The sequence below is a fragment of the Oncorhynchus tshawytscha genome, linkage group LG05 (assembly GCF_018296145.1).
Source record: "Oncorhynchus tshawytscha isolate Ot180627B linkage group LG05, Otsh_v2.0, whole genome shotgun sequence".
In the NCBI taxonomy this organism is placed as follows: domain Eukaryota; kingdom Metazoa; phylum Chordata; class Actinopteri; order Salmoniformes; family Salmonidae; genus Oncorhynchus; species Oncorhynchus tshawytscha.
This window is the reverse complement of record NC_056433.1, coordinates 82,400,734-82,417,238: the sequence shown is the minus strand read 5'-3', so window position 1 is coordinate 82,417,238 and position 16,505 is coordinate 82,400,734. Positions and strand designations below refer to the sequence as shown.

The window sequence follows — 16,505 nt, the reverse complement described above, 5'->3', positions numbered from 1 at the left end:
TGGGGTCTGGCTGATCATAAAAATGAGCCAAAGCAGATCTGGCTGGGGCCTGGCTGTGGTCTGGCTGGGGTCTGGCTGGGGCCTGGCTGAGTCCTGGCTGGGGCCTGGCTGTGGTCTGGCTGGGGTCTGGCTGGGGCCTGGCTGTGGTCTGGCTGAGGTCTGGCTGGGGCCTAGCTGTGGTCTGGCTGGGGCCTGGCTGTGGTCTGGCTGGGGCCTGGCTGGGGCCTGGCTGTGGTCTGGCTGGGGTCTGGCTGGGGCCTGACTGTGGTCTGGCTGAGGTCTGGCTGGGGCCTGGCTGTGGTCTGGCTGGGGCCTGGCTGGGGCCTGGCTGTGGTCTGGCTGGGGCCTGGCCTGGCTGTGGTCTGGCTGGGGTCTGGCTGGGGTCTGGCTGGGGCCTGGCTGGGGTCTGGCTGAGGTCTGGCTGGGGCCTGGCTGTGGTCTGGCTGGGGCCTGGCTGGGGTCTGGCTGGGGTCTGGCTGGGGTCTGGCTGAGGTGGGCGCTGTGTATGTGTACTAGAACTGTGTGAGAGGTATGAGCCATCGCTTTATGAGAGGGGCTACAGAGATCGAATATTACACCCTGGCGCACAGCTCGGCTTTCATAATTTCTCTCTTCTTTTATCATATTTTTGTTCCTGTCTGACTTTCACATTCTTCCCTCACTTGAGACCAGAGTTGGCTGGCTGACTGGCTGATGTAGAGTTGTTCAGTTGTTCAACTTTTCTGCTCTCACTCTCTCTCCTCTATCTATCTACGGGCTTTATTGTCAGGGGAAACATATGTTAACATTGCCAAAGCAAGTGAAATAGATAATAAACAAAAGTGAAATAAACAACAAAAATTAACAGTAAACATTACACTCACAGAAGTTCCAAAAGAATAAAGATATTTCAAATGTCATATTATGTCTAGAAACACTGTTGTGACAATGTGCAAATAGTACAAAAGGAAAAATAAATAAGCATAAATATGGGTTGTATTTACAATGGTGTTTGTTCTTCACTGGTTGCCCTTTTCTCGTGGCAACAGGTCGCAAATCTTGCTGCTGTGATGGCACACTGTGGAATTTCACCCAGTAGATATGGGAGTTGATCAAAATTGGATTCGTTTTCGAATTCTTTGTGGTTGTGTGTAATCTGAGGGAAATTAGGTGTCTCTAATATGGTCATACATTTGGCAGGAGGTTAGGGAGTTCAGTTTCCACCTCATTTTGTGGGTAGTGTGCACATAGCCTGTCTTCTGTTGAGAGCCAGGTCTGCCTACGGCAGCCTTTCTCAATAGCAAGGCTATGCTCACTGAGTCTGTACATAGTCAAAGCTTTCCTTAATTTTGGGTCAGTCACAGTGGTCAGGTATTCTGCCAGAATTCTGCATGCAGAGTCTCAATTTGGTGTTTGTTCCATTTGATGAAGTCTTGGTTGGTGAGCGGACCCCAGAACTCACAACCATAAAGGGCAATGGATTCTATAACTGATTCAAGTATCTTCAGCCACATCCTAATTGGTATGTCTCAGCTCGTTCACAGCGTTGCGGAAGTAACCTGTGGCGCTGATGTTTAGGCCGAGGTATGTATAGTTTTTTTGTGTGCTCTCGGGCAACGATGTCTAGATGGAATTTGTATTTGTTGTCCTGGCAACTGGACCTTTTTTGGAACACCAGTATTTTTGTCTTAATGCGATTTACTGTCAGGGCCCAGGTCTGACAGAATCTGTGCAGAAGATCTAGATGCTGCTGTAGGCCCTCCTTGGCCCTCCCCCAGATCATCATCGATCTCTCTCCCTCTCATCTCTCTCTCTGTCTCTCCCCCCAGCAGAACTCTCTCCGTGTGAGTTTGAGTACTGTGATGGTGATGAATAGTACCACAGCAGTGTGAGCGGGACTTCACTCACTTCTCTCTCACAACTAATGGACTTTGTCTTGGTTCTATGGCCTTGGAGAACGTTTGGCTCTGCGCCAGTAGGATATTTAGATTCCACTCCCTCCCTTTTTGTATGGGTGTCTCTCTGTCTCTCTCCGAGCTATCTCTCCCCTATCTCTTTATCTCTCGCTCTCCCCTATCTCTCTCCAGCCTATCTCTCAAGGGTGGCAGGTAGCCTAGTGGTTAGAGGGTTGGGCCAGTAACCGAAAGGTTTCTGGATTGAATCCCCGAGCTGACAAGGTAAACATCTGTCGTACTGCCCCTGAACAAGGCAGTTAACCCACTGTTCCACGGTAGGCCGTCATTGTAAATAAGAATGTGTTCTTAACTCATTTGCCTAGTTAAATAAAAAATATGTCTTTCACTTCTCACCGCTGTGCTGTTTGATAATTGCTCCTGTCGTCTCTTTTCTTCACCTCACTCCTCGTTTCTCCTCTCAGGGAACACATTATGTTATCACTGGGCTGCTGTTCGCCTGTAAGTACCGGATCGCTGTGGCGCTCGTCGCACCAGAGGGGGATCAGAGGTCAGAAGCTGTTACTGCGGTAACGACCCCACCTTGTTCTGCGGTCATGGCGAGAGGGGGCAAGGCCTTGCCCTGTGCCAGAGAAGGTATCCCAAGCGCCACACATGCCGTAACACACAGCATGAAGAAAGTGAATATCTGACAGACTGATTGAGTATCAGGAGGAGTGTGAATGCACTATTTCTGCACAGCTTCTTACTCTCAATGACAATTATCTACGTTGTATCTATGATTCTATGACCTTTGAAATATTTAGGCCCTTGTACTAACTGTAGATATATTATGGGTCAAAATTATTATTTAGTAACGATGTGTAAATGTGGGTTTTCCTGTGTCAGAGGGCCCCCTGGTGTCCAAGAAGGTGGTACTGCGTCCTGAGAAGCTGACTGCAGAGTTCCACACGGTCAACGGTTCCCTGCAGGGCCTGTTCCGCTGGCAGCTCTCCCAGACTGCACCGGGGCAGACGCCCATCGCAGGGTTCCAGTTCTCCTGGGTGCAGGTGTCCTCTAGCACCATGGCAACGGGAGGACAGGACACCCGTATCTCTCAGACACAGATAGTAGCCCCGGTGAGAACCAGTGTGTGTGTGTGTGATCATCTCTGACTGTAAGCCATCCCTATATTTCCCTCCCTGTGTACTCATGTACTGTTCTCCACCAGGACCAGCGCTCTCTGACAGTGGAGTGGCTGCAGCCAGACAGTGTGTATAAGCTACAGGTCCAGGTGCTGTCAGCAGGTGGCAGTGGCCTCTCAGTGGCCAGGACACTCCATACACCTCCCCTCAACACCACTCTGCTATGAGGTACTGCTGCAGGGCCTAACATCGTAAACAAAAGACAAACTACTCACTGACACACTACAGCACTGTTTCCTAAACAGCCAATGTCTACGGGGTAAAAATAACATTTACAAAATTGACTGGCACTCCTCAAAACATAACACCATTCTGAAATCCCCACATACTTCCTTTCAGAGGGTGTTTGGCCTCTCAGGACCATGTTGGCGAGAGAGAGCCAGAGAGAGAGCCAGAGAGAGAGCCAGAGAGAGAGCCAGAGAGAGAGAGAGAGAGAGAGCCAGAGAGAGAGCCAGAGAGATACCGCGTTGTGTGTGTGTGTGTTGTTAGTACTCGTTGGAGTGTGTGAGAGAACAGATCTTCTAGTTGGAGTCATTGATTCAGTAATGTATTCGGTATTGGAAACCTGGCGACAGCAGAACTCTCTCCATGTGAGTTTGAGTACTGTGATGGTGATGAATAGTACCACAGCAGTGTGAGCGGGACTTCACTCACTTCTCTCTCACAACTAATGGACTTTGTCTTAGTTCTATGGCCTTGGAGAACATTTGGCTCTGCGCCAGTAGGATATTTGAATTCCACTCCCTCCCTCCGTCTGAGTGTTCTTGGCAGGTCAGAATTATAATAAATATTCTAGTTCTAATTCTAGAGTTCCTGGACTGCTAGATGTTTCTGGAACAAATAGTTAGTTCCTCAGAGAGAGAGAGAGAGACTCCCAGAGACACTCCTGGTGTGGTGTTCCAGACCTCCCAGTTAGGATGGACACCGCCAGGAGAACTGTGGGACCACTGGGAGAGAGAGGGAGGCGAAGAGGGAGAATCAAAGCTTTGGTACCTCAACAGAAAGAGCCTGCTTTTGTCCAACTTTGATAGAAGATGGAGGTCTCCCAAATCTGTGCAACTAATCGCAAAATGTCAAAAGTGAATCTACAGGGATTTTGTTGTTATCAGCTGTCTGCGTATATAAGGAATACGACTCTGTTTGACCTGTAGCACACAGTACACTCCTTTCAGCCAGGGCTGTAGGTGTTGCAGCCAAGCCTAGTACTTTACCTACAGAACAGGGAGTCATTGTAGAAATGGATCTGACTTCTGTTCCAGTGTTTGGTTTGATTTGCATTAAATTACACTGATTACTTCAATCATATATAACCCCTGTCTGATCCCACCAATCATCCTTTCTCTGTTTTCCAGACTCCTCCCCCCAACGTGCTTCGTCCTCTGCTGCTCGTCATCACTAGCGCCGTAGTGTGTATTGAGAACACCACCTCCACTAAAACAAACACACACACACACACACACACACACACACACCAATGCCGTGCCAGTGCTGCACTGCTCTCTGTTGTCTTTATCACACAGAGATATATTGCATGATGAACGAATCACCTTTACCTGAAAGATCAAGTGAATCTATACCATGGCCATTACACTTACAATACATGTATGTTTAATGTTTAGAGATGATACTTTTCAGTCATGTATAATGTAATCATAATTTACACACGTAAAGAAAAATATATAGCACTGATGTATGTAGTCATACCAAACTGTCTGTGTTTTTCATTGATCTCTACACAGTATGTTCCTGAAAGTAAAATGGCCCGGCGTAAAACAGTTTGTAACCTGTTGTAGTTTAGTATTTTTGTAATATTGCGCTATAAGTTATTATTTCAAGCATATGATAACCCCAGCAGTGACTTTGATGTATGTAACCCTGTTATATATCGTTGTTCCAGTTTTATTTATTGTGTTGTAATTAAAGAGTATTGTAATATGTGATGTTTTAATGACCTGGAGCTTATTCAAGAGTATTATAATATGGTGTTTTAATGACCTCGGGCTGACCCTCAACACAGGGGCCCCTCAGGGGTGCATGCTTAGTCCCCTCCTGTACTCCCTGTTCACCCACGACTGCGTGACCGTGCACGACTCCAACACCTTCATACATTTTTTACTGCAGTGGGCTAAATCAAGGTCACAAGGTTGGTGTTTCTGGGTAGTCTTAAACAAATCTACTTTGAAACAAAAGTATACACCTCAGACACATGGTTATGTTACTTAAAAAAAGAAGACACCTGTACCATGTCAGATATAGTGTTGAAATGTATTCCATTTTGAGTTTGCATCCCAATATATACACACACACACACACACACACACACCTCACAGAAGACTGAAATATAACAAAGGCGTTTGACATAGAAACACCTGATTTTCAGCAGGTAAAAAAAAAAAAAAAAAAGTATATTATTAAAATTATGAAAGATATTAATGACGTTCCACCCATGAGGCCACTAGAGGGTGATTTGGTCATTTGACAGCAGGAAAGGGTAGTTTTCTGACGACAAGACGGGGGTAGGACTGATCACCAACGACGATGAGACATTTGAAGTCGGAAGTTTACATACACTTAGGAGTCATTAAAACTCATTTTTCAACCACTCCACAAATTTCTTGTTAACAAACTTTAGTTTTGTCAAGTCGGTTAGGACATCTACTTTGTGCATGACACAAGTAATTTTTCCAACAATTGTTTACAGACAGATTATTTCACTGTATCACAATTTCAGTGGGTCAGAAGTTTACATACACTAAGTTGACTGTGCCTTTAAACAGCTTGGAAAATTCCAGAAAATGATGTCATGGCTTTAAGAAGCTTCTGATAGGCTTGACGATTGACATCATTTGAGTACCTGTGGATGTATTTCAAGGCCTACCTTTAAACTCAGTGCCTCTTTGCTTGACATCATGGGAAAAACAAAAGAAATCAGCCAAGACCTCAGAAAGGAAATTGTAGACCTCCACAAGTCTGGTTCATCCTTGGGAGCAATTTGCAAACACCTGAAGGTACCACGTTCATCTGTACAAACAATAGTAAGCAAGTATACCACTCAGGAAGGAGACGCATTCTGTCTCCTAGAGATGAACGTACTTTGGTGCGAAAAGTGCAAATCAATCCAAGAACAACAGCAAAGGACCTTGTGAAAATACTAGAGGAAACAGGTAAAAGTATCTATATCCACAGTAAAATGAGTCCTATATCAACATAACCTGAAAGGCCGTTCAGCAAGGAAGAAGCCACTGCTCCAAAACTGCTATAAAAAAGCCAGACTACGGTTTGCAACTACACATGGGGACAAAGATCATACTTTTTGGAGAAATGTCCTCTGGTCTGATTAAATAAAAATAGAACTGTTTGGCCATAATGACCATCGTTATGTTTGGAGGAAAAAGGGGGAGGCTTGCAAGCCTTAGAACACCATCCCAACCGTGAAGCATGGGGGTGGCAGCATCATGTTGTGTGGGTGCTTTGCTGCAGGAGGGACTGGTGCACTTCACAAAATAGGGAGGAAAATGAGGGATGAGGGGGGGGGAATTTTCCTCATGAGGGAGGAAAATGATGTGGATATATTGAAGCAACATCAATACATCAGTCAGGAAGTTAAAGCTTGGTCACAAATGGGTCTTCCAAATGGACAATGACCCCAAGCATACTTCCAAAGTTGTGGCAAAATGGCTTAAGGACAACAAAGTCAAGGTATTGGAGTGGCCATCACAAAGCCCTGACCTCAATCATATAAAAAATGTGTGGGCAGAACTGAAAAAGCATGTATGCGAGCAAGGAGGCCTACAAACCTGACTCAGTTACACCAGCTCTGTCAGGAGGAATTCACTCAACTTATTGTGGGAAACTTGTGGAAGGCTACCCAAAATGTTTGATCAAAGTTAAACAATTTAAAGGCAATGCTACCAAATACTAATTGAGTGAATGTAAACTTCTGACCCACTGGGAATGAAAGAAATAAAAGCTGAAATAAATAATTCTCTCTACTATTATTCTGACATTTCACATTCTTAAAATAAAGTGGTGATACTAACTGACATAAGACAGGGAATTTTTATTTGGATTAAATGTCAGGAATTGTGAAAAACTGAGTTTAAATGTATTTGGCTAAGGTGTATGTAAACTTCCGACTTCAACTGTATAGGGAGGTCAGAGACCTGGCAGTGTGGTGCCAGTACAACAACCTCTCCCTCAACATCAGCAGGACAAAGGAGCTGATCGTGGACATCAGGAACCGGGGGGCTGGGCACGCCCCCATCCATATCGACGGGGCTGTAGTGGAGTGAGTCAAGAGCTTCAAGTTCCTCGGTGTCCACATCACTAAGGATCTATCATGGTCCAAACACACCAACCCAGTCGTGAAGAGGGTACGACAACACATATTCCCCCTCAGGAGGCTGAAATGTTTTGGCATGGGCCAAAGTTATACAGCTGCACCATTGAGAGCATCTTGACTGGCTGCATCACCGCTTGGTATGGCAACTGCTTGGCATTCGACCACACTGCCCTACAGAGGGTAGTGCGTACGGGCCAATACATTTGTATTTATTATGGCTCCCCATTGTTTCCTGCCAAGGCAGTAGCTACTCTTCCTGGGGTTTATTATGGATCCCCATTAGTTCCTGCCAAGGCAGCAGCTTCTCTTCCTGAGGTTTATTATGGTTCCCCATTAGTTCCTGCCAAGGCAGCAGCTACTCTTCCTGGGGTTTATTATGGTTCCCCATTAGTTCCTGCCAAGGCAGCAGCTACTCTTCCTGGGGTTTATTATGGTTCCCCATTAGTTCCTGCCAAGGCAGCAGCTACTCTTCCTGGGGTTTATTATGGTTCCCCATTAGTTCCTGCCAAGGCAGCAGCTACTCTTCCTGGGGTTTATTATGGTTCCCCATTAGTTCCTGCCAAGGCAGCAGCTACTCTTCCTGGGGTTTATTATGGTTCCCCATTAGTTCCTGCCAAGGCAGCAGCTACTCTTCCTGGGGTTTATTATGGTTCCCCATTAGTTCCTGCCAAGGCAGCAGCTACTCTTCCTGGGGTTTATTATGGTTCCCCATTAGTTCCTGCCAAGGCAGCAGCTACTCTTCCTGTGGTCCAGCAAAATTAAGGCAGTTATACATTTTAAAAACATTACATTCACAACATATTATACAATATATTTATTAGCATTTTTAAAAATAATTTAACAAAATCAGCTAAATATGAAACAGTTAATGCCCCGTTATTCCTTCAATCTACACAAAACACTATGCTTCATGGGAGCACATTATGCAAAAAGCTTCCCTCCCCAACACATGAACACCCCCCCCCGTCCACTGGTATTAGCTTCAATGATTAACAACAACAAAAAAGAAACAGAATGACCTTCACATTCAATGCTAGAAAATCAATTATTCAACGCAAAACAAATAATACATGAATAAAGAAAGTAATAATGAGGCAGCTAAGGTGAGGACTCTAGAAACGGCTGAAAGTCCCCACAGACATCAGTACATTCAAAGGGTTTCTTATGTCAATTGTACGTTACTTAAAAAAAAAAAATAATTCAGATGGAATAGGTATTTTAGCCAGAGTGACGGAGTGTCACTCTTCCGTAGCTGTGCATTTATTGGCTGCAATGACTGCCAATTGAATGAATCTGGTTTTGCTACCCATATTTACTGGTAGAACAGAGACATCTCCAAGAAGAATAAGGGAAGGATCTAGTGGTACCGTCATATTAGTAACCTGTGATAAGATCTGAATAATGTCTTTCCAATAATTGCTTAGTTCAGGGCAGGACAGAAAGGTGTATACAGTGGGGCAAAAAAAAGTATTTAGTCAGCCACCAATTGTGCAAGTTCTCCCATTTCAAGGTCCTGGAGTGGCCTAGCCAGTCTCCAGATCTCAACCCCATAGAAAATCTTTGGAGGGAGTTGAAAGTCCGTGTTGCCCAGCAACAGCCCCAAAACATCACTACTCTAGAGGAGATCTGCATGGAGGAATGGGTCAAAATACCAGCAACAGTGTGTGAAAACCTTTTGAAGACTTACAGAAAATGTTTGACCTCTGTCATTGCCAACAACAGGTATATAACAAAGTATTGAGATAAACTTTTGTTATTGACCAAATACTTATTTTCCACCATAATTTGCAAATAAATTCATTAAAAATCCTACAATGTGATTTTCTGGATTTTTTTTCTAATTTTTTCTGTAATGGTTGAAGTGCACCTATATTGAAAATGACAGGCCTCTCTCATCTTTTTAAGTGGGAGAACTTGCACAATTGGTGGCTGACTAAATACTTTTTTGCCCCACTGTGAGTGTGTCTACCCCCGTTTTACACCTTGGGCAAAATGTTGAATATTTAGAAGTGATCTTGTACAGTCTCTCTGGTGTAAAGTAGACCCGATGTAAAATATTGAATCGCATCAACTCATGCCTTGTGTTAAATGAAAGACGCTGAGCATCTAAAAAGAGCTTTCCCATTTTCTCATCCTCAAAAATGAGACCAAGGTCATCATGCCACTTCATGCAAGCCTTCAGAGGTTCATCATTCCCCAACAGAGCTTGAAGACTAGAGTAAGAAATTAAAACCTTTTACCCCTGTCTTCCCCAGTCACAGTTTATCAGGTGTAGATTTACTCAGGTGTATCAGGTGTAGATTTACTCAGGTGTATCAGGTGTAGATTTACTCATGTGTATCAGGTGTAGATTAACTCATGTGTATCAGGTGTAGATTTACTCAGGTGTATCAGGTGTAGATTTACTCAGGTGTATCAGGTGTAGATTTACTCAGGTGTATCAGGTGTAGATTTACTCATGTGTATCAGGTGTAGATTTACTCAGGTGTATCAGGTGTAGATTAACTCATGTGTATCAGGTGTAGATTTACTCAGGTGTATCAGGTGTAGATTTACTCAGGTGTATCAGGTGTAGATTTACTCAGGTGTAGATTTACTCATGTGTATCAGGTGTAGATTTACTCATGTGTATCAGGTGTAGATTTACTCAGGTGTATCAGGTGTAGATTAACTCAGGTGTATCAGGTGTAGATTTACTCATGTGTATCAGGTGTAGATTTACTCAGGTGTATCAGGTGTAGATTTACTCATGTGTATCAGGTGTAGATTTACTCAGGTGTATCAGGTGTAGATTTACTCAGGTGTATCAGGTGTAGATTTACTCAGGTGTATCAGGTGTAGATTTACTCAGGTGTATCAGGTGTAGATTAACTCGTGTATCAGGTGTAGATTTACTCAGGTGTATCAGGTGTGTAGATTTACTCAGGTGTATCAGGTGTAGATTTACTCATGTGTATCAGGTGTAGATTAACTCATGTGTATCAGGTGTAGATTTACTCAGGTGTATCAGGTGTAGATTTACTCAGGTGTATCAGGTGTAGATTTACTCAGGTGTATCAGGTGTAGATTTACTCATGGGCTGAATCCTTACCTCCCTGCTGAGTGGCAATATAGTGCCTAACCTGTAGGTACTTGAAGAAATTAGTTTGAGGTAACGGAAAATAAGATGCCAGTTGTTGAAAGGATAGTAGTTCACCTTCTCTATAGAGATTACCAAATGTTTTAATTCCTTTGTTGAACCAAGAAAATGTAATACCATCTCTCAGGGCTTTGGGTAAGATGGGGTTATTATAGAAAGGTGTTTGTTCATATATAGATCTATGCCCTTCTGTTTGTTTACAGACTTCAATCCATATATTTAAAGTGTTTTTAATGAAAGGGTTGATTATGAGACCTAGCAAAGCTTAAGGTGGGCTAATTAATATAAGGTATAGATGCCAATGTAACAGGGGTCAGACACTCCTCTATCTGTCTCCAAGAGGGTGAACTTGTTGTTGCATCTTGCCATATCCACACAGTTTAACTGAGATGCCCAGTAAAACAACTGGAAGTCAGGTAGAGTGAGTCCTCCTTCTGAGTATGGTTTGTATAAGGTTGTGAGTTTCACTCTGGGGGGGTATCCCTTTCCACATAAATGAAGAAACCTTCCTATTAAGTTTTTTATTACGGTGTTTTTTTAACCTTGGGAACAGGACAGGGCAAGGTTTGAAAAAGATACACGAATCTATCCAATTCTTCCCCAACCTTTTTAAGAAGTGGAGTATAAGTTCAGTTGATATGTCTTAATAATTTTTCAGAAGGAATTTGCAATCCAAGAGGTCATTTTCTAAGGTCTCCAAGAAAATGGCTGCTCTAAGATTGGATTCTGCATAGCTGCCCTGTTAAAAGGCATAATTATATTCTTGAATAGGTTTATTTTACATCTTGAAAATGTCCCATATTCTTTCAGGATGTCAACTAATGCTCGGAGTGAAATTTCTAGTTTAGTGAGGTAAAGAAAAATGTAATCAGCATTTGGCGAGACCAGATGTTCACGCCCACCTATACGAACACTATGATTGGATGAGATGAGATCTAAATGAACAGTGGGTTTAACTGCCTGTTCAGGGGCAGAACAACAGATTTGTACCTTGTCAGCTCGGGGATTTGAACTTGCAACCTTCCAGTTACTAGTCCAACGCTCTAACCACTAGGCTACCCTGCCACCCCAATCTAAAGAAGTCTCCACTACACGATATTGTTCATTCTCTACATAATATTAAATAATCTTCTGATATTATCAGGGGATGAGCGGTTTCTTACAAACGCCTGTTTGGTTTATATCAACCAAAGTCAGGAAGAACCTTATCTAGTCTAAAAGCTATGAGTTTTGCAAGAATCTTAAATAAAGTGTTCAATAGAGATATTGGTCAATATGACCCACAAAGCAGAGGATCTTTCCCAGGTTTTAACAAAACTGTGATCAGTGTCTGTTCAAGTGTGTCTGGGAGCTTTTCTGTCTCTTTGGTATAATTAAACATACTGCAAAGAGGCTGAATTAGTTTGGGTAAAAAGGATTGATAGAATTCAATAGGGAATCCATCTAATCCTGGTGAATTTCCCCCAGCTGTGTTGAAAATGGATTCCCTAATTTCCTCAGATGTAATCTCTTTCTCCAAGTGCTCTATCCTCATCAGTTAAAGTTTGTAAATTGAGTTTGTTCAAAAACTCATGCATTAAGGCAGGGGCATCCCCTTCAGACTTGTACAATGTTTCATAAAACTCCCAAAAGACTAGATTAATTTCCTCAGGACTGTGAACAACTGTGTCGTTGGGCAGCTTAATAAAATTAATAACTCTACTAGCTTCCTCTCTCCTCATCTGCCAAGCAAGCAACTTCCCTGCTTTATCTCCATGTTCGTAGTAGTTTTGCTTTGTTCTCCTAAGAGCGTTTTCCGCTTTGTGGGTCGTGAGGGTGTTATAGTCCATTCACTTTGTGGGTCGTCAGATTTGAGTATAATTTTTGTAGAGTTGAGTTGTCAAATGTTACACTGTGTTCATTTTTCCAGATCTCTAATTTCTTTCTCCAACAAACCTACTTGAACCTTATACATCTTACCATCACCTGAACTAAAGGATATCATTATTTGTCCCATCAGATATGCAAGGAGAGCTTCCAATAAAATTAAAAGGGGACAGAGTTGTTATTGGTGAAATAAATAAATAAAAATGTCGATATGAATGTTCAGAAATGTTACAAATGTGTGATTATTTAGTAAGTATCTGCCAAACCTCCATCTTCTTGAGGGATTTACTGACGGGCACTGAAGCCAGCAGGGCAGAATGATCTGATATACATCTTGGTAAATACTTACACCCAGTAGTTAAACTTCCCTTGGCTGCAGGAATAAAAAAACAAGTCAATTCTACAGTAACTGTTATGGACAGGGGAGTAAAATGAGTTTGTTTAACCTTTTAGTTGTGAAATATCCATGAGTCTACAAAGTCCAAAATCTTTCATTTCTGATTTTAACATTTTAGCTGCCTGTGTGAGGTTGATACTATTAGAGGAAGATCTATCACTGGAAGGGTCCAGTATCAAGTTAAAATCCCCTGCCATTATTATCTCTGATGATGGGCACGTTAAACTTCAAAAAGATGTCTTGGTAAAATGTAGGATCATCATGGTTAGACCCATACACATTCACAATGGTAATGGGCTCATTGTTAATGAAACCTTGAATGATCACAAACCTACCCTTTTTTGTCTTTAGTCTGAGATTGTATCTGAAAAGGGGCAATGCTTATTAATGAGTATGGCCTCCCCTCTTGCCCGAGAGGTGAAAAATGAATAGTACACTTGACCCACCCACTCGCTCTTCAGTTTATCATGCTCAGAGTCAGTCATGTGTCTCCTGAGGAAGAGCTACATCAACCTTATACTGCTTTAGATCATTCAGAATGGGTTTGCGTTTGCCTGGGCATTTAGTACCCCTAATGTTACGTGACTGGGCATTTAGTACCCCTAATTTTTATTTATTTATTTTACCTTTATTTAACCAGGTAGGCAAGTTGAGAACAAGTTCTCATTTACAATTGCGACCTGGCCAAGATAAAGCAAAGCAGTTCGACAGATACAACGACACAGAGTTACACATGGAGTAAAACAAACATACAGTCAATAATACAGTATAAACAAGTCTATATACAATGTGAGCAAATGAGGTGAGAAGGGAGGTAAAGGCAAAAAAGGCCATGGTGGCAAAGTAAATACAATATAGCAAGTAAAACACTGGAATGGTAGTTTTGCAATGGAAGAATGTGCAAAGTAGAAATAAAAAAAAATAAAAATAATGGGGTGCAAAGGAGCAAAATAAATAAATAAAAATAAAATTAAAAATTAAATACAGTTGGGAAAGAGGTAGTTGTTTGGGCTAAATTATAGGTGGGCTATGTACAGGTGCAGTAATCTGTGAGCTGCTCTGACAGTTGGTGCTTAAAGCTAGTGAGGGAGATAAGTGTTTCCAGTTTCAGAGATTTTTGTAGTTCGTTCCAGTCATTGGCAGCAGAGAACTGGAAGGAGAGGCGGCCAAAGAAAGAATTGGTTTTGGGGGTGACTAGAGAGATATACCTGCTGGAGCGTGTGCTACAGGTGGGAGATGCTATGGTGACCAGCGAGCTGAGATAAGGGGGACTTTACCTAGCAGGGTCTTGTAGATGACATGGAGCCAGTGGGTTTGGCGACGAGTATGAAGCGAGGGCCAGCCAACGAGAGCGTACAGGTCGCAATGGTGGGTAGTATATGGGGCTTTGGTGACAAAACGGATTGCACTGTGATAGACTGCATCCAATTTGTTGAGTAGGGTATTGGAGGCTATTTTGTAAATGACATCGCCAAAGTCGAGGATTGGTAGGATGGTCAGTTTTACAAGGGTATGTTTGGCAGCATGAGTGAAGGATGCTTTGTTGCGAAATAGGAATCCAATTCTAGATTTAACTTTGGATTGGAGATGTTTGATATGGGTCTGGAAGGAGAGTTTACAGTCTAACCAGACACCTAAGTATTTGTAGTTGTCCACGTATTCTAAGTCAGAGCCGTCCAGAGTAGTGATGTTGGACAGGCGGGCAGGTGCAGGTAGCAATCGGTTGAAGAGCATGCATTTAGTTTTACTTGTATTTAAGAGCAATTGGAGGCCACGGAAGGAGAGTTGTATGGCATTGAAGCTTGCCTGGAGGGTAGTTAACACAGTGTCCAAAGAAGGGCCAGAAGTATACAGAATGGTGTCGTCTGCGTAGAGGTGGATCAGAGACTCACCAGCAGCAAGAGCGACCTCATTGATGTATACAGAGAAGAGAGTCGGTCCAAGAATTGAACCCTGTGGCACCCCCATAGAGACTGCCAGAGGTCCGGACAGCAGACCCTCCGATTTGACAAACTGAACTCTATCAGAGAAGTAGTTGGTGAACCAGGCGAGGCAATCATTTGAGAAACCAAGGCTGTTGAGTCTGCCGATGAGGATGTGGTGATTGACAGAGTCGAAAGCCTTGGCCAGATCAATGAATACGGCTGCACAGTAATGTTTCTTATCGATGGCGGTTAAGATATCGTTTATGACCTTGAGCGTGGCTGAGGTGCACCCATGACCAGCTCTGAAACCAGATTGCATAGCAGAGAAGGTATGGTGAGATTCGAAATGGTCGGTAATCTGTTTGTTGACTTGGCTTTCGAAGACCTTAGAAATGCATGGTAGGATAGATATAGGTCTGTAGCAGTTTGGGTCAAGAGTGTCCCCCCCTTTGAAGAGGGGGATGACCGCAGCTGCTTTCCAATCTTTGGGAATCTCAGACGACACGAAAGAGAGGTTGAACAGGCTAGTAATAGGGGTGGCAACAATTTCGGCAGATAATTTTAGAAAGAAAGGGTCCAGATTGTCTAGCCCGGCTGATTAGTAGTGGTCCAGATTTTGCAGCTCTTTCAGAACATCAGCTGAATGGATTTGGGAGAAGGAGAAATGGGGAAGGCTTGGGCGAGTTGCTGTTGGGGGTGCAGTGCTGTTGTCCGGGGTAGGAGTAGCCAGGTGGAAAGCATGGCCAGCCGTAGAAAAATGCTTATTGAAATTCTCAATTATGGTGGATTTATCAGTGGTGACAGTGTTTCCTATCTTCAGTGCAGTGTGCAGCTGGGAGGTGGTGTTCTTATTCTCCATGGACTTTACAGTGTCCCAGAACTTTTTTGAGTTAGTGTTGCAGGAAGCAAATTTCTGCTTGAAAAAGCTAGCCTTGGCTTTTCTAACTGCCTGTGTATAATGGTTTCTAGCTTCCCTGAACAGCTGCATATCACGGGGGCTGTTCGATGCTAATGCAGAACGCCATAGGATGTTTTTGTGTTGGTTAAGGGCAGTCAGGTCTGGGGAGAACCAAGGGCTATATCTGTTCCTGGTTCTAAATTTCTTGAATGGGGCATGTTTATTTAAGATGGTTAGGAAGGCATTTAAAAAAATATCCAGGCATCCTCTACTGACGGGATGAGATCAATATCCTTCCAGGATACGCCGGCCAGGTCGATTAGAAAGGCCTGCTCGCAGAAGTGTTTCAGGGAGCGTTTTACAGTGATGAGTGGAGGTCGTTTGACCGCTGACCCATTACGGATGCAGGCAATGAGGCAGTGATCGCTGAGATCTTGGATGAAGACAGCAGAGGTGTATTTAGAGGGGAAGTTGGTTAGGATGATATCTATGAGGGTGCCCGTGTTTAAGGCTTTGGGGAGGTACCTGGTAGGTTCATTGATAATTTGTGTGAGATTGAGGGCATCAAGTTTAGATTGTAGGATGGCTGGGGTGTTAAGCATGTTCCAGTTTAGGTCACCTAGCAGCACGAACTCTGAAGATAGATGGGGGGCAATCAGTTCACATATGGTGTCCAGAGCACAGCTGGGGGCAGAGGGTGGTCTATAGCAGGTGGCAACGGTGAGAGACTTGTTTTTAGAGAGGTGGATTTTTAAAAGTAGAAGTTCAAATTGTTTGGGTACAGACCTGGATAGTAGGACAGAACTCTGCAGGCTATCTTTGCAGTAGATTGCAACACCGCCCCCTTTGGCAGTTCTATCTT

At 43.3% G+C, this 16,505-nt stretch overlaps 1 protein-coding gene across 2 annotated transcripts in view; it reads left to right on the top strand.

Annotated features, from left to right (window-relative positions):
• anos1b (anosmin 1b) overlaps window positions 1-5,016 on the top strand; it is a 206,998-nt gene extending 201,982 nt beyond the window's left edge. For both annotated transcript variants that reach the window (XM_042322531.1, XM_042322532.1), the window contains exons 11-14: window positions 2,357-2,528; window positions 2,781-3,010; window positions 3,103-3,244; window positions 4,429-5,016. In XM_042322531.1, the coding sequence (XP_042178465.1) occupies window positions 2,357-2,528; window positions 2,781-3,010; window positions 3,103-3,243 (543 nt within the window). In that variant the 3' untranslated portion in view covers window position 3,244; window positions 4,429-5,016. The remainder of the gene's footprint in view (window positions 1-2,356; window positions 2,529-2,780; window positions 3,011-3,102; window positions 3,245-4,428) is intronic.
• Window positions 5,017-16,505: the final 11,489 nt, after the last annotated feature.